General features: G+C 38.7%; 1 protein-coding gene across 1 annotated transcript; it reads left to right on the top strand.

Moving 5' to 3' along the window:
• The first annotated feature begins 1,239 nt into the window (after nt 1–1,239).
• Nucleotides 1,240–21,708, top strand: SPI1 (Spi-1 proto-oncogene). The gene is made up of 5 exons (XM_010300126.2): nt 1,240–1,549; nt 8,275–8,368; nt 15,949–16,136; nt 20,002–20,158; nt 20,856–21,708. The coding sequence occupies exons 1-5, from the start codon at nt 1,505–1,507 to the stop codon at nt 21,170–21,172; spliced, it is 801 nt and encodes a 266-aa protein (XP_010298428.1). The 5' UTR covers nt 1,240–1,504; the 3' UTR covers nt 21,173–21,708.
• The last annotated feature ends 5,083 nt before the right edge of the window (nt 21,709–26,791 follow it).

The raw sequence follows: 26,791 nt of genomic DNA, 5'->3' as shown, positions 1-26,791 counted from the left end.
CTGATGAAATTCAGTTTGGGTCTTCAAGAGTTAATCTCCCATCATGTTCTTGATCTTGTCCCATCGCTAATATGGTTTGCTTGTTGAGTTCCTTAGGGTGAGGAATGAGAGGAACTTGTGAGTGGCCTCTGGTTTTACCAGTGTATGAGGGAGGAAGTCTGTAGTGGCTGAAATTCCCCCTCACACATAGACCCAGGTGAGTGGTGAACAGGCTACTTTCAAAAGCAGAACCTGTGGCACATGGGCATAGATTGAAGGGGAACAACCCAGACAAAGAAACTTCACTTTTCCAAGATATTAGTAACTAACTGCAAAGCAAGAAGGCATTTTGCAGAATGAGAGCCTTCTCCCTTTGTAGCAAGGCCCCACCTTCTACATCCTGCCCCGTGGCCCACTCACCCCTGCCCCTGCCAGAACCTCAGTACAAAGGGCATTCATTCAGTGCAGCCAAATGCAAGTAAAACAGGGGGATAAAGAGAGGGCAGAACACCACGTGAGAAGAGCTAAAGCAAAATCTCTACACAAAATTTTGACATTTAACTGTGTAGATACAAGTCTACAAATATGGTACTCACTGTTAAAGGCACTCAGGATCTGAGAGAAGACAAGTCATTGCATGGCACATGTAATACTTTCTCCTTTCCCTATTCACTTTCTCTTTCCCCCATTCACTTTCTCCTTGCAGGAGCTAGAAAAGAAAAGAAATCACAAAAAGCAAATAGGAGGACTAAGTATCTTTCACTGAATCATTTTGTGCTATTGCAAAGTTTATGAAGAAAGTCGCATGGGCTTAACTTCAGTGTTTTGTAGAAACCTAAGGCTCTATATTTGAAACAGGATACTCTTTTTTTTCCCTTTCTGCTAAGTATTGCCAACTAATTCCAACGCAGGGCTATTGTTAAAGCAAGTCTATGCCACTGCACTGTCCTCACAGAAGTTGTCAGGACTGTGTCTCTATGATACGTCGTTAAACCAGAGAGCAGCACCATTGTTATGGTTCATCTACAGTGGGAAGCACATAGTCTTCCACAGAGCACTGCACCCATATGCTTGTTTATTGGTAGCAGGCCCAGGCTCTGGGTTGCTGATTATACAGTAAGCACCTGCCCATGGCAGATCTGGCTCAGGGCAGACTTCCTGTTACAGCGCCGCAGCTCCCTGAAATGAGATTTATGCAAACTGGCTAAAAGCTGTGATGTCACAGCGCACTGATAGACCCAAGGGCTATCTCCCTTCTACAGACATTTGATAAAATCAGGAACTTCACATACAACTCGGGAAGAAGTTCACCTCAGATCCTATTAGGGCAAACTATGAAAACTTGTTAGGGTCCTTCTCCTATCCTGAGATCCATCATTGCAAAGGGACTTCACGGAGTCCGAGGATCTCACTTTTTTATTTTCTTTTTTGTTTTGTTTTGTTTTGTTTCATGTGATTTTTTCAAGTCAGTTATTCTGGATGTTTGAAAACTGAATTAAGAAAAATTCACTCAGAAGTTGGCTGAATGTTGCAAGCTTGCAAAATGGAAGGATTTCCCCTCATTCCCCCTGTGAGTATATGGGATTTATTCCTAATGCGGATCATTGGGCTCAGTAGAAAAAGGCAAAGTAAACCAGATTTTATTATTTGAGAATATCTCTGTTTTAGTCTGTATTTATAAAGCCAGGAAGTTGGGCTTAGGTCAATATATAAAGCTAGTGACAACATTGCAATGAATGGGAAATTAACATTTCCTCCCTAAACTTGTATCTGATTTTGATCTCCATTTGTTTTCACAGATTAAATGTATGGCATTTTTGTACAGTATATGTATAGCAAGTCAGTAAATTTTTTTCTTCATTGCTGGCTTCGTGATATAAGGCCATCTTTCTTCAGGTTGTAATTCTTAATAATCTGGAGTGTCTGACATAGATTATGTACTTAACTATCTACCGATCTGTGGGAGAACAGTTGCTGAATGCTGATTTTACGTATCACAGACTTTAGGACTCTGTGCTCTTTGCAATGATGGCATTTTAGTTTCTAACTTCAGCTTCTCTTGAACTGAATTCTCTTGAATTCACTTGCTATGAAAAAGCAATTGGTGAATGAGAGGCACAAACCCACAGCCCTTAATTGGGTCTTTCAATGTTTTCTCTAAGATACATATTTTTTCTGTATGCTTATGAGGTTGTTTCTATCCTTTCTTTAACTCTGAAGCATTGTTACACTGCTGTAATTTATCGTGTGGTGAGTGCAGAAATTATTATTTATGAAGAACGTAATGTCACTAATCTGTTGCTCAGAAACAAACCTTAATGGGAAGTCTCTAAACAGAATGGGTAAAAGAGGCCTTAACTAGATTTTATTAAGTTTGTAGAAGCTGAAGAAATGTCAGATAAGGTGTTTGACCTGGCTTTTTATGTGGTAGATTACTTACAGTAATTGCTATATGTGTTCAGAAAACAGAAAGACACAACACAGATCCAAGAGTCCTTTTAACAAAACTTGTACCAAATTTTCTTTTTTTGTCTTGTTCCATCTAATGATGGCTAAAGACGTTTCCTTATCTTCTACCCAGAAAGATGGCCCTTTGAATTCCTTTCGTGTTTGGTATCCATGTTGACTGAAAAAAAAAGTCTTCTTTCTGGAGACCCTTTATTCTAGCAGTTCATCATCAGTGTCTCTGAAATCCCCTATCTGCCCAAAGGGTGAGAAGACCCTAAAGATCATTTTTTGTTTTCTTTTTCTTAAATCACTGAGTTGCCCAGTTGGAGCTATTGTAAATGCGTCAGGGTAGAAATCTGAAAAGAAACTGAGAAAATGAAAAAAATACACAGAGATTTCTCAGTATGTAACTTGTTGGATTTAAATAAATTAAAAAGAAACACAAACCTTGTCTTCAACTACCCCAGAAACCAGCATCTCCATTTTTTTTAAAAAAAAAAGTTAATTTTCCATCCACTCATTCACTCATAGCCAAGTTTTCTGGATTCTTTTTTCCAGTATTGACTTCCAGTGCCTACATTGAATAAATGGAGTGAAAATCTAACACAGTCTGGCCCATATTCTGATTTGTGTTACAGTTAATATTCTGGCTGAACTCTGTTCAGACGAATGATAGAACAGGCAGTGAAAATACAATTACATCTTACAGGAGCATTTGACAGGCTAATTTGGGTTTTATTCTTGTGATTGAAATGTCCAAAAATTACTAATTTTGTGTTTTGTGCTTTCAGAATTGTTTTAAGTGCACTTTGAGCACTGCCAGTTAGAGTCCCACATGGCATCGTTATAAGTGTCTGTGCCTCTTGGGACTTTTTCAGAGGGGAGACATAAGCCTGTTTCTAGACAGGGGTTTCTGTGAAGCAATACTTCCCTGCTCTGCCCCTCCCCTTTCAGTTGAGGGTGGGTCAGTAACTGCCTTCCTCTTGACTACGCCAGGAACCTCTTACCCTTCATTTGGAAAACGCTGCTCAAATGGTTTAGAAGTACTGTATCTTTCTCTGAAGATCAGGAATTTTGTATGGAAAAGTTCTGCAAAGTGGGCCCATGTCTTCCCGTTCACGATAGAATCTGGTTGTGCTACGGGGCAAAAAATATTAAGTCAAACAGCTTTACCTAAAGACGTCTCCAGTTATATGTAGCCACCTGTAGAAATCACAGCTTTGAATGGAAGTATATTTGTATGAGAGCGAAAATGCCCCACAGAAGTGCTCTGTTCCACATAATTGCGTTGCCAGCATGGTTCAGTGAGGCTGGCCCAATGAATGATCGTGCTAATATTTTTACTCATCTTTTCTAAAATAGTTATACTGTAATTTTTTTCCAAGGAAATACGGTTAATCTTGGCCTTAAAACTTGTCTCAGCAGCGCATCATTGGAAACTGTGTGGGGCATTTCTGAATCACATGCCAGTGAACAGTTATGTCAGGATAACAAAAAAATGGTCAGCATTTAGTGAATTTACAATCACTTGGAATCATCTGATAAAGTCTTGGTGAATAACAAGAATTTTCAGATTGTTATGCAGTTGAGTCCCTTGTAGCTCTCGTAACCAATGCCAACCAAGCCTTCTCCAGGTATTTTTGTGGTTTTTTGCTTTATTTTCAGGGCAAAGAAGGAAGATGGAGGCAACTCTCCATTTATCAAAGTCTGTGACAGGCAAAGTATTGTTTGTTGACCTCTTGCTTGAGATTGGAATACAGTTTTAGATAGTGTACTCCACCTCATGGCATGTAGGAAAGTAGATATCAACTTCAGACCACAGCTATGAGTTGCTAACAAAGCTTTCTGTCACTCTTTTACATGAAAACAATTGACAGAACAAATAGCTATTGACATCAGTTAAATATTAAATGGTAACATAAGCCATTCTTTGCTTTTTGTCAGGGGAAACAAGTTCAGTGTCATGGAAGTGCTATCAGTGAGTAAGATGATGAAATGGGTGTGTGGGTGGGGAGGTTCCAGAGAAGGATGGGGCAAGTGGGTAAAGATTGGTACAAGAGGCAACAGCAGCACATGGTGAAACCTCTTCTCTCTAACTAGAGAAAAAGGGTTTAATAAAACATAAACCCCCCGCCCAAACCACAAACAAACAAACAAACAAAAACCCCAAACAAAACAAAACAAAACAAAACAGACAAAAACAGAGATTAAAAACAGGTTCTTGGAAATAGTTTCTCTAATGAATATAGGAAAATATTCCACCTTCCCACAGGATAAAGATAATCAGAGAGAATCCATGCTGTACTGTCTCCTTTGACCACCATCTGATTAAGTTTATGATACATAAACTTTAAAATATTTAATATATGTCTTATATTAGTTACAGTACTCTTGAGGATCAGACACCAAGATGGAAAGTGGTACCAATTCAAGTCCTTTGTGGATTGGTCCAGGTTGCATGAGTTAACAAGGATATACACATACATATTTTATCAAATGGGTCACTGAGCAGAAACCAAATTCAAGGAAGAAAATTTCCATAATCCATAATAAAGAGATTTTAAGTACCAGACTTTCAAAACAGAGTATGTAAAAGCAGACTGTTTTTTAGATGTTGAGTATCTTGCAACTCGCTTTGCAGTCAGCCAGATCTGTAAATATTAGGGGAATCATTTTTTTAAGAGTCTAACACACCTTCCTTTAGCTCTGGTCATTGAATACACATCTGAACTTGTAAAACTAGTTTTGAATGGTAGAAATACTTCATTCTCAGCTCTCGGACTGTGAGACACTATTGCCTGTTACTTTCAGTCATTTGTTTCAGTCATTGGACTGAAATGGGGGAGTTTGGGAAATCTTAGTGAAGAAGAGATAACGAAGGAAGAACACAACTAGGAAAAGTCAAACGTGCTTTCCCATGCCTTAAATATGTATTGTTTATCTACTTTTGGACTGATGCTTGGCCTTCCTGCCAAGCTATACTTCTGTAAAGTTATGAGTGATAGAGCTTTTGTTGTAGCAGTGGAAATTTTATACATAGCAAATAAAGCCTGGATTGACAGGACACCGATTTCTTTGGAAATTTGTTTACTTTTGGCTCAATATTTATCAGAGCTACAAACTTTGATGCATTTAGATACAGAAAATTTTTCTAATTTCAGTCAGTTTCTAGTATTTTAGTTGAAAGGAAACAAAAGGCTATTCTTTCAAACTATATACATTTATATGATTTTTTTAACCTCCATTTCTCTCAACTAATATGATGTGCATTTTCCATTTGGATGTTGAGGTCTGTCCTTTCAGAGAATATGAATGCTTTCCCTTGAGTGATGACAAATTAACAGTTCTGAATATGAAGGCAAAAACTTCATACATCCTTCAGGTTGACATGATTTAACAGGAAGCATATATTTATGGAAAGGAAATGGGGGGTTGTGAATTAATTTGCAAAGATAAGGAAAAGTAAAAATGCCATTCAGAACTTTATCCTGAAGAAAGCAAAACACAGTCTCCTTACTTTTTCTTGTCAGAGATCTGAGTACACCACAGGTCTAAGGAATGGGGATGAGCGAATGCATATGACCAGTCACGGTTAGAGAGAACACAAAACATGTAGAGGAAAACTAGAAGCATCAGAGAGAATCCATGCTGTACTGTCTCCTTTGACCACCCCTCTGAAATCTGGAAAATAGGTTATACTTCCCATTAAATCTCTGTGTAGATGAAGGGCAATTCTATTGGAATTATATTGATTTGGAAAGGGAGACTGCACCTTTGTCCTCTGGAGACCAGCAATAAGACGAGTCCCTTCACTGGTATCCCTGTTGTGGATACACTTAAGTAATGATTTGCTCCTTTTACTTAGTCTTTCCCTTAGATTGTCTTTATTGTGGGTTATCATCTTCTCAAGATTTCCCCAAAACAATTATCCGTCACCACAGATTATTTTGGGAGCTGACAGCTAGGCAATGGACTTGCTCCTGAGACATGGAGTATTCCATGAATCTAATGCCCAGTTAGCATGTATTCTGGAAGTCATGACGTTTTAGGCAATCTTACTGGTGCATTTTAATATGATACACTAATACAGCACCCAGCTGCTACTAAAGATCTACCAAGGTTCAAAATAATTTCTAAAAGTTTTGGGTTGTTTTTTTATTGTTGTTGGGGGTTTTTTGTGTTCTAATATCTTAATCCTCTGGGAATAAGTCTCTTTTCCTTGATCTAATTTCTTCAATGTCATCACAGAAATCACATCCTTAGAAAAGGACAATCTTTAAATCCCCAAATTCCAACAGAATGAACTGAAGGAGTTAACTAGAAGAATTAAAGAGTAGAGTTAATGAGCAATGGTAACTCTGATGTAGTTTTCACCAGAAAAAAAAAAAATCTTTTTTTGCCAGCTGCTTATCTACCACCTCCATCTGGATTTTAAGGGCAGCTGCTGCCTTAGGTTTCATGTTCTCAAGTAGTCTAGAGGAAGAAGAAAGAGAGAAGCTTGCCTGCGTTTCTGGCATGCTGTCACCATAGCTTAAGCTTACAAAATGCTGGTGTTCCAAAAATGAGACATATTTATGGAGACAGATAAGGATTTGGGACACATATAGGCATATGAACATGTCAACATGTGAACATAAAAAATATGTCCATCACATAAGTTATCATGTTGTTTTAAATATTTGTCCTTTATTTAAAGTTAGTTATGCTGAAGTCATTAACAGAAGAAAAATGTTTCTATTAGTACCTACTAGCAATTATTTCCTTTCAGGAGAAAAAGCAAGAAGGTGTTTGAGTTCTACATTGCTGTTGACACCGTAAGAATTTGTTCAGATTGGAAAAAAAATATTGTAACAAACTTAATTGGACACAGCTTAGTAAAGCCTATGAAGGACATTGCCCTGCTCTAACTATCCTTTCTGGAAAAAGACAAAACCAAACGTTAAATGCAGCAACAGAATTGTGCACAACTAGTAATAAACAGACCACTTTTATTGAAACAACGTAAGATGTTTAAACAGTATTAGCGCTGGAGTACTAGGTGTGGGGAGGAAGACAAGTGGGAAAGTTACCCTATGTCACCTGTTGTAAGAAGATAGAGACAACTTTAATTCTACAGCTGAGCATCCAATAGGTCACAACTCAGTATCTGCCCAACATTTGGACTTTCTAAGTCTTCTCTGTGCATACCTAACAGCCCTGTGCAGCTGATTTGAACCAGCAAACATTTTCAGTTCATCTTGGACAAAAACTGAGAAAGACAATGCTTTTATGCCCTCTGTCAACATCATTACCCTTGTACAAACTGCCGCCATTTAGTGGGACCTCACAGAAACACTCAGCATAACATACTTAGACAAGTTTCTGCTTTCTCTTTTATGTACAGGAGGAATAATAATAATAACAACAACAGCAGCAGCAGCAGCAACAACAACAACAACAATAATAATAATAATAATAATAAATGTCTGTGACTACCAAAGAAAGGGTTTCCCTGCCATGCTGATGTGATGGCATCTTGTCTTGAGCCTGATATCTTTGACAGCTCTCCGAGCAGTATCTGCAGAAGGTTGGAGGGTGGGATATCAAGAACTTGTGTAATACCACAGGACAAGTTTTGCTACACAGACTGCGTCTAAGGAGATGGATTACTCTTTTTTTTTTTTTCCCCAAACCAGTGTTTGGTGTCAAGCATTTTATTCCTGCTGATTCAGTAAGAACTTGGAGCCTCCTCCTTCTTTCCCTAGGCAATATAAAATGTGTTGGCATCTCCCTTTCATTAACTATATGTATAATTTTGAAGGAATTCGTGTAAGCTTACAGTTCTAAAAATTCCTCTTCTTTTTACAGCCCTCTGAAGATATGGTACCCTATGAGTCAGACCTCTACCGACAGCCCCATGACTATTACCAATATCTCAACAGTGATGGAGAGAGTCATGGTGGTAAGTTAAAAAATACCTCCTTGGAGCATAAAGTCTCATGGGATACCACAGGAAAGAGATTTAGGACATTCAGGAAAAGAACAAACACGTTGCTGTGATCTATAATGTATAGGCACATATTTTCAAATCAGAAACAAACAATATTTAATTCTGCTTAACGGCACTGTTCCAACTCAGCAACTGCAACATGGTTTCTCTGAAAGAGAATTTTAGAAAGTACTGAATGATGCAAGAAGCTTCCAGGACATTCAATATATTGCCATCAAGGTGGGATCTCATGATCTCTATCCTTCATTATCTTCACTGTGTTTTGCTTTCCCCTGCAGATCAAAAGCACTCTGCTTGTCTCAGAACTTTTTGAGGACCTGGATTTGCAATACTGTATTTCTCTTCTTGTGTTCTCATCTCGAATTCCTGTTTGACTTAGGTCCTAGATACTCTATTTGTGCCTTCATTTTAATTATGTTTCTTGGTATTTGGCCTTTTTCAGCTCCATCTATTTCTCTCTTTCTTTTGATCTCTTTTGCATGCTGCCACACCTAGCTTTAACTTTCACTCTTCCTCCAGTACACCCAAGTACTTCCTCTCTAAATCTATGTAAAACTTCCTTGTAGCTGTTTGTATGTAAACCTAGCTCAATATAAAAATACTGTATGATTATTTATTGCTCCAATTTATGTATGTGATTTCAAAGCTTTGGTGTCTTTATATTTTCATGTCGTCTGGGCACTGGATTCTAAATCAATGCAGAGGGGAGAGTCTCGCTTTGTAAATTTTGTCTCCTGTGCGATACAATGGTCCAGCAACACCACCCTGGAAATATCAGAGTCAATATTGACTCAGGAAGGAAAAGCACCGTTCTTCTGTATCACTTGTGGCAGTCCCTTCAGATCCTGGAGTTTCCCTAAAAGACTCCCACTGATATAACAACTAGACCCATCACTGCTTATTTAAGATCTCTAACGACTTCACAGCATAGCACTGTTTTACCTGGGGCAACAGAAGCTACCTTAAGAGACACCAAATTACAGAATAGGATTGTTCTAAGCATTTAACTGAAAAAGACTCCTACCTAAATTTGTTCTTTACATTGCATTCAAGAAACACCTCTGATATTCTTAATGCCTGGAGACAAAGAAATGATTCAGGTTTTATAAGTTATCTCATGGCATCTGTCAAGTCACATTAATCAAACCCAGCAAATTCCACATGGAAATTCAGGGTTTTTACATGATAACCTGTACCTGTTTACACACCCATAAAATAAGGATAACATTTATTATCTCAAAAGGCAATTGTGACAATTAAACAATAAATATAAGAGATGCCATGTAGGAAAAAGCACTGGGAAATAACTTTTCTGGCATTAAATCTAGGCTACCTCAAGCAACAACATCCCTTTATCTTTCATAGTCTTATCACCCCATCTGGTTTACTGCCCATTTTTCTGTTGGAAAGCTGATCATTAACATGTTTTTACTCATCATAATGAACACAAAAACTCGAAAGTCACCTGTGTGGGTTGTGGTCTAAGTACTACCTAAACAGACAGAAATTTATCTCTTCCTAAACTTGTGTTGCACTTGTCCTAAAGACCCTCAAAAAACTGTTTAATGTTTTAACTCCTACAGTAAGTGGTTATGCAAGAGGCAACTTAATCCCAGCCTGCACATTTCAATCAAATTTTTATTTATGAAAGCACCTGTAATATAGTTGGTTGTGTCTAAATATCTAATATGCCCTATGCTTTCCTGAATTGCTCACAGTCCAAAAGAGCGATGAGCAACCAAAGAATACAAAGGGGAGTGAAAAACACAAATTAACACATTTTGCTTCTTTCCTATAAATGTTGACAAACCCAACTTTGGCTTTCATTTTGTTAACATGACAGAAGTAGCAGGTCTTGAGAAGAGCCATGCAGAAGAGCAGGAAAGGGACGTCACAAACTACTTTTAGAAATACGTACTAAGTGTTCAACACTATGATTGAAAAATGGTGAGCAAAAAGAATAAATAAGGGGCTGCAGTGATAGCAGTCAAGTGAAAGAGCTGAGAACATGATTAGATAGGAAAAAAGAAAAAATAAGTAGGACAGAATTGTGAGAGAGAAGTTCAGCTTGGGGTACAGTGAGATCAATGGCAATACATAAAAAATAGTTTTGCACGTCTACTCAATACCACTATGGACCTCAAAGAAAAGCTACCAGATAAAGTAAATAGATACTACGAGACAGAATAATGCTTCTGGCTTTGCTGGTAAGGGACTGCTAAAGAAATAGAAGGTCTTGCTCAAGTGTCAGACTACCTCTCTCCCACTGCTAGCAAATTAATTTTGTGAAAGGGAGGTGGCAATATCTTAATCTGCAGATCCATGCTACATGCATTACTGTCACTTTTCTAGAACATAATGCTGAAGACAACCCTACCCTGAGCTTGTATACTAGTAAGTCTGTAAATGTAATACAGCATATTTTGTAACACTAATGCAATCTTCATAATTACAAAATTCCTCTGTCTCTAAGTTATTACTAAACATTATTGGTTTAGTAAAAATCACTTTTTGTATGAAGCTGAATGCTGACCCTTGTTTATTTTGTTGCTAGGCTCATGGAACATAAAACATTTCATGATTTGGGATTTCATTTTCATCCCACCTCCTGCAGTAATATGATCATTTAAGTATCTCAGCTTTGATTTTGTTAGGATTTTAGCCCACATAGAAGAGGAGGAAAGTCCAAACATGTGAACGTTAGTCTTAAATGCTATATGGAATATAGAAAGAACTCCAAACTTCATTAAAAAATCCCCTCACTTCAAAGTCATTCTCATTATTTGCTGGGGCCTGACTCATAGATTTTTGAACATTTGGCATTATTAAAATCGTGAAGTTTGTAAAGTGAGAGCTGATGAGACCATACTGCCATTATGGAGAAGACTGCTGCACTGCCTAGGAGCACAGCATTTCACTGAACAGAGAGTGATTCCGTAGGGAATCAAGACATACATTTTCCAGTGTCCTTCAATATTTTTTCTCCTTTCCTCTACGAGTTTTTTTCTTGGCTTGTTTTTTCAGATGAGCGAAACAGTGGGAACATCCAAGCTGTGCAATGTGGCACAGTGTGAGAAACTCTCTCCTAGTTCAAAATGAGTTGGAAAAATCTGTACAGTGCAGAGCGGAACCACTCAGAGACAGCAGTTCACAAGTACAGCCATGTCAACGCAGGCGTCTCCTTAGACCCGGCAGAGCGCTGTGCTGACAGAGCTGTCACGTTTCCGGTTCAAGAGCTGGCTCATGAATTTCTGCGTGGTTTTGCACTGCGTGATGCGGCTTTAGCTTGTTACTCCACTTTATAATAAACGCCTTCCTTAAGCCTATTTCGTATTCTAACCACTGGTTCTAGCATTGTTCATCTATTAAAACAGGAGCAAAGGAATTTACATTGGTCAGAAGATGACTGAGAAAGTTCAGTTATGTTTTCTCGCTTGTAGAGTGAGAACCTACCTTCATGGTGAATATCAACACACTGCCTGTAGGTCTGCTATTGCTTCCCAACAGGCTAACATCCTTTCTGTCATAGGAGTTCAGAATTCATGACTGTCCTTCCTCTAACCTTTCACTACATACAAGACCAAAACAAACATGATCTCCATGTCTCTATAAGAGAGAATTTTTTTCACATCCTCTTTCACTTCACATGAAATTTCTCATAATGACTCCCTTGTGTAGCTATAGGTTGGCTTTTAATGACATTTTCCTTTACCCAAAGAATAGACACTTTCCATTTCTAGAATTTTTCTCTCCTTTTTTTTTCTTCCTTCCACCTTTACATTTTTGAGAAAATAACAGAATTGCTATGCATTACTAACATAACACTAACAAAGAACATCATAGAAATAAATAGCTGCTGCTAACTCTAACAACTACAGACATAGATATTTAGATTTTTTAAAATATTTTCATGTACAATAACTTAGACAGGATGGTTAACTTCAGAGGGGCTTGTGGAGGCAGAATTCGGAATTTCTCTTTTGAAGTAATTAAAACAATATTGTTTTTCCTAAGCATCACTGTGAAATTATAGATAATTTGGAAAGAAATAAGGACTTTTCCTCCTGACACAACTTGAATATTTGGACATAAGTATGTGTTGAAGTAATTTCTGACATAGATTTATTTTGTAATGTATTAGTATTACACAGTCACTAAATGCTGTTCTATTAGTGTTTTATTATAGTATTTTTACAGCAGCACCTAATTCCAATAAAAAAGAAATTCAGTAATGACTAGGTTAACTATTACACAGTGATTAACATGAATATGCATAAATAGTGTTCCATAGGTTAATTTATTTGCCAAACAAGAGTTTAAAAGAACAGTTTTGGAGGCAGCAGGAACCTTGTCGTAGGCTCCAAAAAAATGAGAGGTATCTTGAAATATAAAAACATGACTGCTGATAAAAAATATTTAAGAAGAATCAAAAGTAGACCACTCAGAGCAAGTGCAAATACTCATGGCTATGCATGTTGGAAATGTACTGTGCTCTCTCTTGACCACCGTAGTTAGTATTACTAAGATATCGCACAGCTAAAGACCTGCCATTGACAGCCTCAGAAACTTTCACCTGGGTTTTATCATCCTCACAATTATGGATTCATCTCATTTGCTGTAGCATATTATCAAAACCAAATGATCTTTGAGAATATACATTGCCATCTGACAGAGGACTTTCTGCACAAGGACAAGACCCAGATCGTTCTAAGGAACAGAAGTATAGGTTACTCCTGAGATGTATTCTCAACAATTTATTATACATGGCTGCCCATGGTATAAAGGCCCTCAATTAAATCTGCCATAATTTAACCCCAAAAAAGCAAGAGTTAGTTTGGCTCAGTCTTCCAACTAAGCAAAAATGTTTCAGACTGAAAGTGCCCAAGGCATCCTACCAGGACCCAGCCTTAGATGACCTGTGGATTCAAACTCACACACACGATGCCGTTTCGTGGGTTGGAGCAGATGTGAATGTAAAAGTACCTGAGTACTTTGCACCCATAAACCCCACTTTTTTACCAGAGAAAACAAAATTTTTCTCTAGCAGTACAACATGAAGAAGTGCTACTGTGGGCAATAAAATCCATACATAACCCACAGAAAGCACTATACAACAAAGCAAAGAAATTACAAAGTAATGCAGCAGCTCCCTGCATGCTTTTATCTTTCCATCCCTTTCACATTGTCCCGGTTTTAGCAGAGATAGAGTTAATTTTCTTCCTAGTAGCTGGTATAGTGCTGTGTTTTTGATCTGGGATGAGAATGGTGTTGATAACACACTGATGTTTTAGTTGTTGCTAAGCAATATTTACCAAGTCAAGGACTTTTCAGCTTCTCATACTGCCCCGTCAGTAAGGAGGCTGGCTCTGCACAAGAAGCTGGGAGGGGACATGGTCAGAACAGCTGACCCAAACTGGCCAAAGGGATATTCCATACCATATGATGTCATGCTTAGTATATAAACTCGGGGGAAGCTGGCCAGGGGTGTGATTGTGGCTCGGGGATGGGCTGGACTGGGCTGTCAGTGGGGGGTGAGCAATTGCATTGTGCATCACTCATTTTGTATATTCTTTTATCATTATTATTATTTTCTCTTCCTTTGCTGTCCTATTAAACTGTATCTCAACCCACAAGTTTTTCTTTTTTTCGATTCTCCTCCCTGTCCCAGTGGGGATAGTGGGGAGGAGTGAGCCAGCAGCTGCGTGCTGCTTAGTTGTCAGCTGGGGTTAAACCACAACATACATGCAGTGACATGGTTTATCCGTGAATCAGAAAAGCAGAAAGGACAAAAAAGAAAGCACTGTGGTGGTAAATGGTCTGATTGAGCTCCAAATAAATTTCTACAAGCCTGAGCCATAAAGGCAGCTAAAAGAGCTTGCAACTTCCCAGGTACAACTATGTTCGGTATAGACATATCACTGAGTTTCCTTTAAAGGAAGCCACATTCAAAGTCACTATCCTGGATTTCAAATCTTTAATGAAATTAGACCTTATTGTTTGAAACTAAGTGGGGAAGGATGAGGAAACACAAGCTGAGAGAAAGAATGAAACTGATATTTAAGAAAAAATATTCACAGCAGATTAGTACCCAGATAACGTCATATAAAATAACATCACATTGCAGAATGAGACAATTGCTCCTCTATAAATTCAGTACAACTACACTTGGAACATGTTCAGTTCTGTCCATCGCATTATCAGAAGGATGTCAACAGCTGGGAGGGAGCTTGGAGAAGTGCGCAAGTACGATTAGAGGGGTGAATATACTGATTTATATTGAAAGACTGAGAGGTAAATACATGCAGCTGGGTTAAGTGGTAATTAGGTGTAGATTGTAAGGGTGCATGACAGCAACCTGAAAACATGTGAAGGGTAGGACAGAAATTATTTATAATAATACAAGGGAAGAAAACTCAGAATAGTAAGATATAAATTAGAACTGTTACACTGAATATCATAAAGCAATTTTGGCCATGCAAAAAAAAATTGATAAAAAGTTAAACTATGGAAGATTAGTTCCTAACTCAGTCAGAGCAGAGGACGTGATATTGATTCTGATTTTAAAAAACACAGTGCATACAAATATGTGCATACTTATGCATGCAGCTACTGTATGTAAGCGAGAAATAGAATTTGCAATGCTTCATATTTCCTCTAGCATATTTTGAATTTTGAGGAGCAAATATGAAATTCTAAAAAATTTGGAGGCTTACATTGAACTAAACCCCGGAGAAATCTAAAACTGAGAATTATATGGAATTTAATTTCAAAAGTAAACAGGATAGTGGTTATCTGAGTACTTTTTTATGTTTTTGGAAAAAATCTAAATTTTCACAGACATTTCAAACACTGAAGAGCTAAAATGTAGAGAAAGAGTCTGCATCAGAATCTAGCCTCCCTGTAAAAGGTGTACATCAGACTGCCGCAACAGTTTATCATTTTATTCTCTAGTATTGGTACTGAAAAATGTGCGATATACCAACACATGATTACATATCTAGCAAATATTTAACAAAGTGCTGTGCCTTTTCTGCAGCATTCCTGAAATTTTGCTAGCAGAGTAAAATAAAGACTGAGGATAACGCAGAATAATCTGTAAATTTTCTCCGTCTCCTCATTTCCATGCCACAAGGAAGAGTGTAATGAGAATTTGACAATATGTAAATGTTTAGAATTTGTTGCCTCAAGAATGAAAATATAAGATTGTTATAGTCTCTTCCTGAGACAGGTGCCAGCATTCATGTCTTTTGCATCTTGTGCTAAATTATCTTCGAAATCCATCTCTCCATCTAAGAGTATTCTCCTAATTAAAGTTGTCTAAATATTACTTTCCAGCCACAGGCATTTATGAGATTAGGAAAAGAAACTTTACGGGGATCTATATAGATTGTCACCAGAGACAGACACGTCAACAGGGATGGTGTTGGAGAGGGCAGATAGGACAGTGAGAGGAGTAGGAACCAGTGAAAGACAGGTGAACGCCATGTTTCTTAATCTTGTAATGACAGCCAATCTGTTTTTCTTTTCTTTAGATCATTACTGGGAATATCATCCACACCACATGCACAGTGAGTTTGAGACCTTCGGAGACAATCACTTCACAGAACTGCAGAGTGTACAGCCGCCCCAGCTGCAGCAGCTGTACAGGCACATGGAGATTGAACAAATGCACGTCTTGGATTCTGCAATCCCAACCACACACATTGGACTCAACCATCAGGTATGGCTACCAACCCCTTCTCAGAATTTTGGATGATAGTTAAGGGCAAGGAAAATAATGCATCAGGGAATGAATACTCTTATATGAAAGAGATTGCTGAAATGAATTACACAAGTTCTTACTGCAGAAGCACTTGATATAAAACACTTCATTCTCAGGACAATGTGGTTTAAGCATTCTTTTCATCTGGATAATGAGGAGTCACGTTCCTCAAACTGTGCCTTAAAAGATAATTGCATTTTGTGGAGGTTTTTGAAATTTCAAAATTGTGTTTAACTTGGAATGAAAATCAATTGTTTTGAAATTCCGCAGAGGAACTGGACCTGAGAAGCTACACATTGTCGTAGCAAGGGTATCCATGACTACTGGTAAATATTCTGAGCCTCAAAGTAGTAGGAAAGTTTTAAATATTTGCAAGCAACCCTGACAATTTTACATGACCAGTACAAGAAATGCTAACAAAGACAAGTCACTGGTAATTTTAACACAGCGAAACACACTGAGGGCAACCTGTTTCTGTTTTTACCTGAAAGTAAATAAGCCATGAGCCAAAACACACTGTCTTGTCTCTGCTCAGATTTTACATGAAGCCAGTCATCTCCCTGTAAAAAAAAGATACTCCTTTGTGCAGTAAAGATAGTCACCAAAGTGGCAGTGAATTATCACTAAAGCTGAAATTATAAGGGGTTCCATGGTACTGCAAAGATCCTAAGCAAAGCAGGTGTGGAGATCACTTTTAACTCTTGATCTACAAGAATATGCCCAAAGTCATTACTGGGAGCAATAAGAAAGCTGGGTGGTCTTGTGCTAAGGAGTTTCCCAAGGCAGGCAAGCTACATACAATGTGCTGAATACAAGTCAGAGTAGGACTGAGGTCAGAGAAAAAAAAAGTGTTTGCTGGTTACAGTGCTGCATATAATGGTGACATTGCTGAAGTTTTGTGAGAGAAACTGCATACATGGAGTTGTCATTTGGGGCTTCTTTGTTCAAAGCAAACTGAAATTGTATACAAATACTGTATTAATCAAAAACAAAGAAGGAAAAAAAAGGAGTGAATAAGTTAACACTGTCAACAGGAAACTGACTGACTGCAAGTCATCAAACTTCTCACCTACTACTCAGAAAAAAAATCAGGAATAGAATGTAAGATGTAGATACAAACAAAGAATTAGGAACAGAAAGTCACAAATATAAAAAATGCTTCATGGAACAGCAGTCTGTGGGAAGCTTCAAGTTGTTTCAGTTGCTCACTGCAACTGCTAATATATAATGACCAACCGTTACCTCCAACCAAAGGCAAAGATTAAAAATTAGCCCCATTATGGGTGTCTTTGGAAGCATCACCAAGAAACAAGAGAGGGTTTTTCTGCTTATCCCACTTCATTCTACTCAGTTATCATCTTTAATTTCAGGACGAAAGGCAGAGAATTAAGATAGATACAACTATCTTTTGATAAAGAGCACTGTGCTCGCTCTGTCACACCCCATACCAAGGTGCGGAAGATATTAGTAGGTAAAATTCACCACTGCCCTCCTCTTCCTTACCAGCTGGGGATCTTTGGCTTTTTACTTTAGCCATGCGAGTGGTACTTAGCATGCTCTGAGGTTCAGACTCTGGTGTGTCTCAGCCACAGTCCTAGGCAACACATACTATCGTTCAAGGCCTTTTCAAAGAAACAGAAGCAGGAAGCAAGCTTTAATCCTCCACTGAATTTGCCAGTTACTAACTGCATCCATACTTGGTCATGCAATATCAGAGTTACAGATTGCAAATAAAGGAAGAACATGCAAGGATATTTCTCTAATTTTCTGTTGATATCGCCTTATTTTGTGAAATCAAATTTGAGGCTCAAGCTGTTCTTGGACAAGATTTCTTTAAAAAGTTTTGTTAGTCTGTCAACAGGTGGTCTCACCAAATAATAAGTTAATAAAATAGCCATTCTGAAGGGAGAATGAAAGAAAAGGTTAGGAAACTGTGAAGAACTTTAGAAAGAGGAAAATCACAAATGGATGCCACAGACCCTGAGACAACATCAGAACATGGGAAGTAGCTAGCAGTTTCTTAAGCTTTCTCTCTCCAGAACTGTATTAGTAACCTGGCTCTTTCAAACATACAACCAGGTCCTCTGTGACTCCGTGTAACATAACTCTGTGACGCTGTATGTATTGACCTACACTGGGTTTCAGGTATAAAGTAATTGTAAGTAAAAATACAGCAGATACGGAAGCTTACTCGACTCCCCAGGTTGGTCTCGGCAACTGCCTTTGCTTGCGAGACACCATTCCCCCTCCCTGCTCCACAGCCCTCTCCCACCATCCCCCTCCAGCCCCAGAGGAGCTGTTTCCTTACCCCCGCACCACCCCTCAATGCACCCCAGGTTTCCACAACCTTTTTCTCTGCTGGGACACCAATCTCTCTTTCCCTCCCCTGTAAGACATTGTCCCACCTTCTCATTCCCCTTCCCCCATGGCAGAGTCTCTCCCTTCCTTCCTTCCTACCCCGATGCCGCAGCTTTCTTAACTGTAAAAAGCTAAAGGTGACTCTGTGGTGAGGGCTGAAGTTTCGCTCTTGGGGATCTGACAGGAAGCTTACACACACTCTTACCCAATCCTGGCCTTCCTGCCAGATCGGCTCCAGCCAATCTGCCAACTCATTAACCGCCAGCTGCTGCACCCCAAAACCAGCCCTTCGCAAACTCCTTATTGGGACATTTTCAGCTGGTGCAAAACTCATCTGAAAAGCACCACTCGGCAAAGCCCGACATGGGGTGGGTAGTGTGACTCGGGAACACCCACTCCCCACTTTAGTGCCTAAGGACCCCTGGAAAGGGAATCAGGCTTGAGATATCCTTCCTTGGCGGAAGGAAGGAAGAGCAATTCAAAAGGAGCTCACCTTCCAGGACTATCGATCTGGCCCATTTCATGAAAACCACATGCTAGATGCTGCTGGGTTTGGGGAATGTTGGTTGGTTTTCTTTAATGTAGGAATTGGATTCTTATTCCCTGCCCCTCAGACTCATCTGTTTCTTCTTATTAAATAAGAAGCTGCAATAATTCATGACAACTGGTCATGATCCCTAACAAACCAGACTGCAACTGAGAATTTACAGAGCTGAGGTATATTCCACACTGCTCCTGACAAGAGCGCTATATAAAGGCAAGAGAATTAAGCACAAAAACTGGCTTGCTGGCTTTGCAGATGAGAAATCCCCGTTAATTACATGCTAAGGCTATTCCCCTCCTCACGGGGGAAATTCAGGACAGGAAGCTGACAGAGCCATGTAACCTCGTCTCCAGAGTTGGATGCAGTCCTGTAGGGATTCAGTGCTGTCAGAAGGTACTGTGCCTCAGAAAGGAAGAGGACAACAGAGCCAAAGTTGGTGAAAGCAGCCATGCTAAGGTAGAGCTGTTCAGCTCTTTCAAATTTGAAAGTGTAGTTCTAGAAGGTCTGTGTTAGAAAAAAAGTTGTTCTCAAAAGCAGTTTTACACAGGGGACAGGCAACAGGGATCAGAAACTCATTAGGAAGGCTGCTGGCTTTGGGGAGGTATGGGGGAAAAGGGGCAATATCACTTGCATAGGATATAACATATGGGAAAGTTCTGACTTTCACAACCTTATTCCTCCTTCCTTCTTGTAAAGATGTGTCTTTGTACATGTGTAAGTGTTGACTGTTAGCTGGAAGTGTTTCTTAATTGCACAGTATTTATTATAAATGTCAACAACTAGTATTTATAATAAATGTCACTCAGTATTACCGTAAACAATCTAATATACCTCTTACTTTCTCCCCTCTTTTCCTTTTTTTATCTTGATGCCCCACTGTCTATCACTACCTCCTCCCTCTACTACTCTCTTCTCCCAAAGGTGTCCTATTTGCCCCGGATGTGCTTACAGTACTCGTCTCCACCGCAGCCCAGTTCTGATGAGGAGGACATAGAGAGGCAGAGCCCCCCATTGGAGGTATCAGATGGGGAGACTGATGGTGTGGACCCTGGGACTGGAATTATGCATGGAGAAACAGGTCAGTGAAGACAGAGGGACTTTGTCTAGCTATGCGCTGAGCAGCTGTTGCATTACTATGATGATAATGAATAAAACCATAGAACTGCTGTGCTATTATTTGATCCCATTGCCAAAGCTTCGCTTTCCCTGACTCTTTGCACTCTCCTGTCCTCCAAATCTTTTAGGACCCTAACTGTGTCTATATCTCAGATCTCATTTCTTCACGTACTCCCTGCCTTGCCTATTCAGGCTTCCTGAATGGAAATGGCTTTTGCCACTTCTCCTCCAATTTCCATTAACAGATGGGAAAACCAAGGCAAGGAGGTCAAGGAAATGATTTTAAAAAAATATTTAGCTCTGTTTGCTCAGTACCTGAAAGTCAGGTTCTGTATCACCTGCCCAAATTAGCTTCAGATTAGTTTCAAAGTAGCAATGTTTTTCAGTTATCTTCAAATTAACAAATTAATTTCAAAGCAAGCGTTTGGCCTTTGGCGTTCCTTATTCCTGTCTTTTCTTCTTGGTACATCAATCCACATTATGTCCTCACACATAATGTGTAACACAGTGTATTGTTATAAATGTTGCAAACTGAAGAAGTTACGTGGCTGACAAGCTAGGTGAAACAGTTATATGAATTATAGATGCTCTGCTGTTTCGCCAGGAACTACACGCTAATCCTAATGCTCCACTGCCTTTCTGCCCTGACTCTCGCACAGGCAGCAAGAAAAAGATACGTCTGTATCAGTTCCTTCTGGACCTTCTTCGCAGTGGAGACATGAAGGACAGCATCTGGTGGGTGGACAAGGAAAAAGGTACTTTCCAGTTCTCCTCCAAACACAAAGAAGCGTTGGCGCATCGCTGGGGCATCCAGAAAGGCAATCGCAAGAAAATGACCTACCAGAAGATGGCACGGGCTTTGAGAAACTACGGCAAGACAGGGGAGGTCAAGAAAGTCAAGAAGAAGCTGACCTACCAGTTCAGTGGAGAGGTGATGGCAAGGGGGGTCACTGACAGGAAGCATTATCCTCACTGAGGCCATGGGACCCTAAGCAAGATAAATATTAAGACCTCCTGGCTGGATACCAGCAGAGGAGATGGACGCATCTTTCTCTTTGCTTCCTGTGCCCCCTTCTCTGCCTTTAAATGGCCTTTACCATCAGATGTTTCTGGTACGAATTCCCTTCTTCAGCATCTGAGAATCCTAAACGTGACAGAATTCTTTGCTTCCATCCTACAAGTTGGACAGAGTTGGGAAATTTAAACAATGTACAAATATATTATTGTCAGGAAAGATTTTTTTTTTTGATTGTATTGTAACTAAAGAATACAGCTGATGAAGTTTTGCCTTCAAAGGTGGTGCTGTGTCCTTCATAGTGACACTGCATTAGCTTTCAGCTTTCAAACTAGCATTAATACAGGCTCTGCCGCAGCTCTCAAAGCTAGAGAGAAGTTTGCAGATCTTGGAATGATACTCGTTCTTTTAAATAGTAATAACATGTACATATTTAATAAAATTTGATATAATGAAGTTCTGGTGTTTGCATAATAAATGATTACTTCACAAACAAATCTCATGTGCATTCAGTTATGCAGATACAGCTCATGTGCGGTACCGGAACAAAAGCACACTGGGTTTTTGGGTCCTATCCATCTGTCACTACTTTTTAATTTATGTAGAATTACATTTAACATCAATGCTGTCAAACTAAGTAACAAAGATAATAGGTGAGATACAGTACTGTGAAAGAGACTACAGTACTGAAGCCAATTTTAAAATACATATATATGTATCCATCATTATTTTTTCTTGTGCAAATGAAACCTTGCCAGTTGAATAATTTCTATTCACTTATACCAGGAACAGCATTTATAGCTCTATCCGGTTTAGAACATAACAATTAACCATGTTCTTCTGTGGTTTCACTCATTTTCCTGCTCCTGTTCTTTCCTCTTGCTTGCTTACTTCCACAGTGATATCTTGATTTTAGCTTATGAACCTTTCTGGAAAATAAGTTGTGTTTAATCATATCTTTGCAGAATTTTAGTACAAAAGTTTTTCAAGCTTTTAACTCTAGATTTTAGTTCCTACTGTAAAACCATTAATAGTAACTAATACCAACTGCATTGTATAGATTACACTCAAAATGTAAAATAAAAGATAATTCAACACCTGAGATACAATGGTAAAGTTACCCAGTACATCTAAACACAGAAAAGAAAACCAGTCAACCAACACTAAGAAAATTATTATTTTAACTTTTAACATTATTTAACATATCTCAACTGTGTTCAAGTGCTCAGAAACCAGGAAATATCATCACGACTCTTCCAAAATAGATGAGGTGAAGTGAGATAGGTCTAGAATGAAGAGAAGGATTTTCTTTAATAATATTAAAATGTAGTAGAACATGCCAAATGTGGCAATTTGGAAGTCGTAACTAAGTAACATAACTAACTTGAAGGTTTTCAGAGCTTGCTCATTGAAACCAGACATAGTTGAAAGTGATGAGCTGCTAACAGACCTGAGTTCTTGAAATTATATCTAAACATAGTCAGTTTTATCTACACTAACAATTTCACTGTGGAAGTGAAAAATCTGGTGACATCACTGGGCTACAGTGTCTCCTTGGAGCCAAACAGAAAGAAGCTCTTGCTTAAAACAAATCACAATGTAGTACTTCCCAATCCTTCTTCCCAGTTCATGAACACGATAAATATATCGATCAATGCCAGAAATCATCTGAGAGTGAAGAGCAGGTGGGGGCTTCAGAACTTTCTCTATTCAAGACAAGACTAATAAATAGAAAATATCTTCAGTCTTACAAAAAAATCTCGCAACCCAAATTTTAATTACTGTTCTTTGAAGATCGTGTATATTTTCCTAGTCAAATATTTTGTATTCAGTTAGGGTTAGGATATGTCAAAGCTGTAAAACAATTTAAGAAGAGATTTTGTTTCTAAAATTGTACTGTAAGAATTTGCATCCTATAGGACACAATGTAATACTGACTAAATTAGACTCATATTAACTCCACGTGCATCCATATTGCAACTGTAGGATGGAAGCTGAAGACACTGAAGGTAGCTCTCAGAAGACTAGAACAACACTCAACACTGACATAATTAGGGTTCCTTCAATGCTGAGCTAGAAACTCAGGACTTTTTCTGCTTGGTACTGATGATGACTCTCCACTACTGACATGCTACTAGAAAGAGATAAAAGACATTTGCCCTCATCAGACTTGCAGACTTGATATTCAAGAAAACTAGAGGATTAATTCCTCTCTTCATAAAAATATCTTTATCACAAACACAGCTTGAAAAGCAGAACCGATCATTCTCTGACACTATAATTTGGAGGAGAATGATCATTTCCTCTTGCAGGAAAACTATGATGACTGAAAAGGACTAACTATGGAGATGTTTAGGATATCACAAAAGCCATTTCAAGCTTGTCAAAAAGCTTTCTTAGATCTCAGAGACCTAGTTTTCCATTTTCCTAGCAAGTCTTGCATAGAAAACAACTAAATACTGGAGAAATGCTACAAAATTAAAACAAACATTGAAACAGAAACAACAAGAACCTTCAAATGAGTGATTTGAGCACTGTGCATTACTATAAGATATTATTTTAGAGCAGTTACTTGTACTTGAATTGAAGAATTTGCATTTTACACTGATTTTGGCCACAAGTAACATGTAAATGGAAATGGAAGACTCTGAGGAAAAATATTTATCGGGACAGTATTATTTATAATTAAAACATTTTTTTAAATACTATTGAACATACTTTAACAAGCAGGTTTACAATTTTTTTATCTCCAAAGTTGAAATCTTTTTCTCTTCCTCTTGTTAATGCTTTGAAATACAGTTTCTAAAAATATTCCCTCCCCATCTGTTTCTGGTTTGGTGTTTCATCTGTGGCATAAAGAATCTGAATAATCATGTGTTGCAGCTGTGAAGGAGACCAAATGACGATGCTTCTCCGCCACAGTACCGTTTGTATCCCATCCAATCAAACTGGTCTGGATAGGAGGCTGTCTAATCAAGCTGAATTATCGCCATTCATTTGCACATGCAAGCAGAAGCTCTTTGGCTGTTTTAGAGAAAAATACCAAAATTAATGTGACAAAATCACTGGTTCGGGAAAATTACAGAGAAGCAAGCATTCCCTTTTCTCTGAAAGTGGCCGCGTACCAGACAGGCAGACGTGCTGGAAAAAGGTAGGTCAGGTCATTATCTGGAGAGATGACCCACGATTAGCACAAGTTTATTGGAACATTTTGCGGCCCACTGCTGTTAGAGATCATCAATCCTCTTTCAAAGCAAGCATTCATACTACAGCTGGATATTCATCTTACATATGACCTTTGCAGCCTGCTTTAAAAAAAACCCAAACAACCAGCTTTATTAGCTGCAGACTAGTTCCTAATCAATTCTTGTGGAAAGATGTTATTCAGAAAACTACTGCTGAGCTAAATCCAAAATACTGAACTTCCTACAATATTTTAGACTTCCTCCAGCCGTACATCAGAAGTGTAGAAGGTAGAAAAAAAATTGCACTGGCTGTACTGAGGGATAACCTGCTTATAATAATTTACAGAGAAAGCATATATTTTTTAATTCTACCCAGTCAAAGAGAGTTTTAGACATTTGTCGTGGTTTAACCCGGCTGGCAGCTAAAACAACCACACAGCCGTTTGCTCACTCCCCACCCCCGCTGCCCTCATGGGATGGGGGAGAGAATTGAAAATGGAAAAAAAAAAGTAAAACTTGTGGGTTGAGATACAGACAGTTTAATAGGTCAGAAAAGGATGATGATGATGATGATGATGATAATAATAATAATAATAATAATAGAATATACAAAACAAGTGATGAACAGCACAATTTTGCACCACCCGAAGTCAATGCTCAGCAGGACTCCAAGCTGCCCCACCTCCCAGCCAACCCCCCAGTTATATAAAGAGTATGACGTCATGTGGTATGGAATATCCCTTTGGCCAGTTTGGGTCAGCTGTCCTGGCTGTGCCCCCTCCCAGCTTCTTGGGTACCGCCCGCCTTCTTGTTGGCAGGCCAATATGAGAAGCTGAAAAGTTCTTGATTGCTTGGCAACAACTAAAACCATCAGCTTGTTATCAACATTATTCTTATCCTAAATGCAAAACACAGCACTATACCAGCTGCTGGGAAGAAAATTAACTCTATCCTTGACAAAACCAGGACAATATTTCTGGATCTGAGCTACTACTCACCTACATCAGACAGAACTGCAGTTCTAAAGGCACTATCATTTGGTTTTGCCTGATGTTCCACATTTATCAAATCCCCCAAATTTCCTGAAAAATACATATATACATATCCTAATATATTTACTGGGGTTTTTTGTCTCCTCCTTCATTAAATTTTATCTCCATAGTCTCATTTTGAGATCCATAAACTGCCAGAGTCTTATAACCTGTATTCGTCTTCATTTTCAAGTACAACAGGTCTTATGTTCTGTCCTTTGCTAGGTGTTTTAGCATCAGTAAACTTTCTGCCTCAGTTTACTTTTTCTATTTGTATCCCTTAATTTTTTTTTTCTTTCTTCCATTTCTTTCTAGGTTTTTTTCTCCTTCATTCAAATCTCTGCACAACAACAGTCCATTCACAATTATCAATCTTAATTCAAACTACAGTGCCAACTTCATAGCATGTGCATATATCACATGACAGTTCAATTCAGTTTATTTACTCTACTGCCCTAATTTTGCTTGTACTGTAACTGCACATTGTCACTGATGACAATATAATAAGTATTTTTTCTTTGAGAAAGCTCAGAACAGTATCTTCTCCATGGGAATTTCACTCTTGTGTATTTAAAATTTACAGATTACTATTAGAAAAGACTATGATATGACACAGACTACAGCACTCTGTGGGTACCAATTCCAAGAATTTCCATTTATTTCTAATTTATTTTGCATGTTAACTTGCTATCTCACCACCTTTCCTTGTTCTAAGCAATGCTCAAATCAGACTTAGATAATTTCGCATGCCCATATACCTAAAACACTAAAAATGTAAAGCTTGTAATAAACAAAGCTGCTGTAATGAACCCACTAATCTCATATCACAGTCAAGTAGACAAAGAGCCTTGCTCTTTGAACCAACTGTAATATAGCTAAAATTTCACCAAGTTTCACCTTTCCTCTCTAACAAATTTGCATGTTGCAATTCAGTTGGTTCACCTGAGCCTGTGGCATTAGGGAGGTCTGTATATAACCCAAGGCATCAGAGTCTTATTCCAAGACCTGGGGAATGTGAACTTCTTCCAAAGAACATGAAAACACCAGTAGGCTCCAGGTAGCCTTTCTCATCTTCTCACTCAGAACTCATCTGTTTCTGCTTTAGCCCCATTTGTTTCTCTCACAACACCTCCCGTCACCTCACAGGATCACAGAGTCACTTAGATTGGAAGGGACCTCTGGAGGTCACCTCATCTAACCCCCTGCTCAAAGCAGGCCAATTAGATCAGGTTTCTCAGGGCAACTTTCTTTACATTCTCTGTTTCTTTCCATTCTCTTCACGCATACAGCCACATCCCCCCTTCTTCACGCCTTCGGTTCCCCACAGCGTTACTTTTTACTACTGGGGAGTCAAAGCATACGTG

Source organism: Balearica regulorum, chromosome 5 (genome assembly GCF_011004875.1).
Source record: "Balearica regulorum gibbericeps isolate bBalReg1 chromosome 5, bBalReg1.pri, whole genome shotgun sequence".
Classification (NCBI taxonomy): Eukaryota; Metazoa; Chordata; class Aves; order Gruiformes; family Gruidae; genus Balearica; species Balearica regulorum.
Note: the sequence above shows the minus strand (reverse complement) of the source record. Positions and strands in the feature narration are given on the sequence as shown.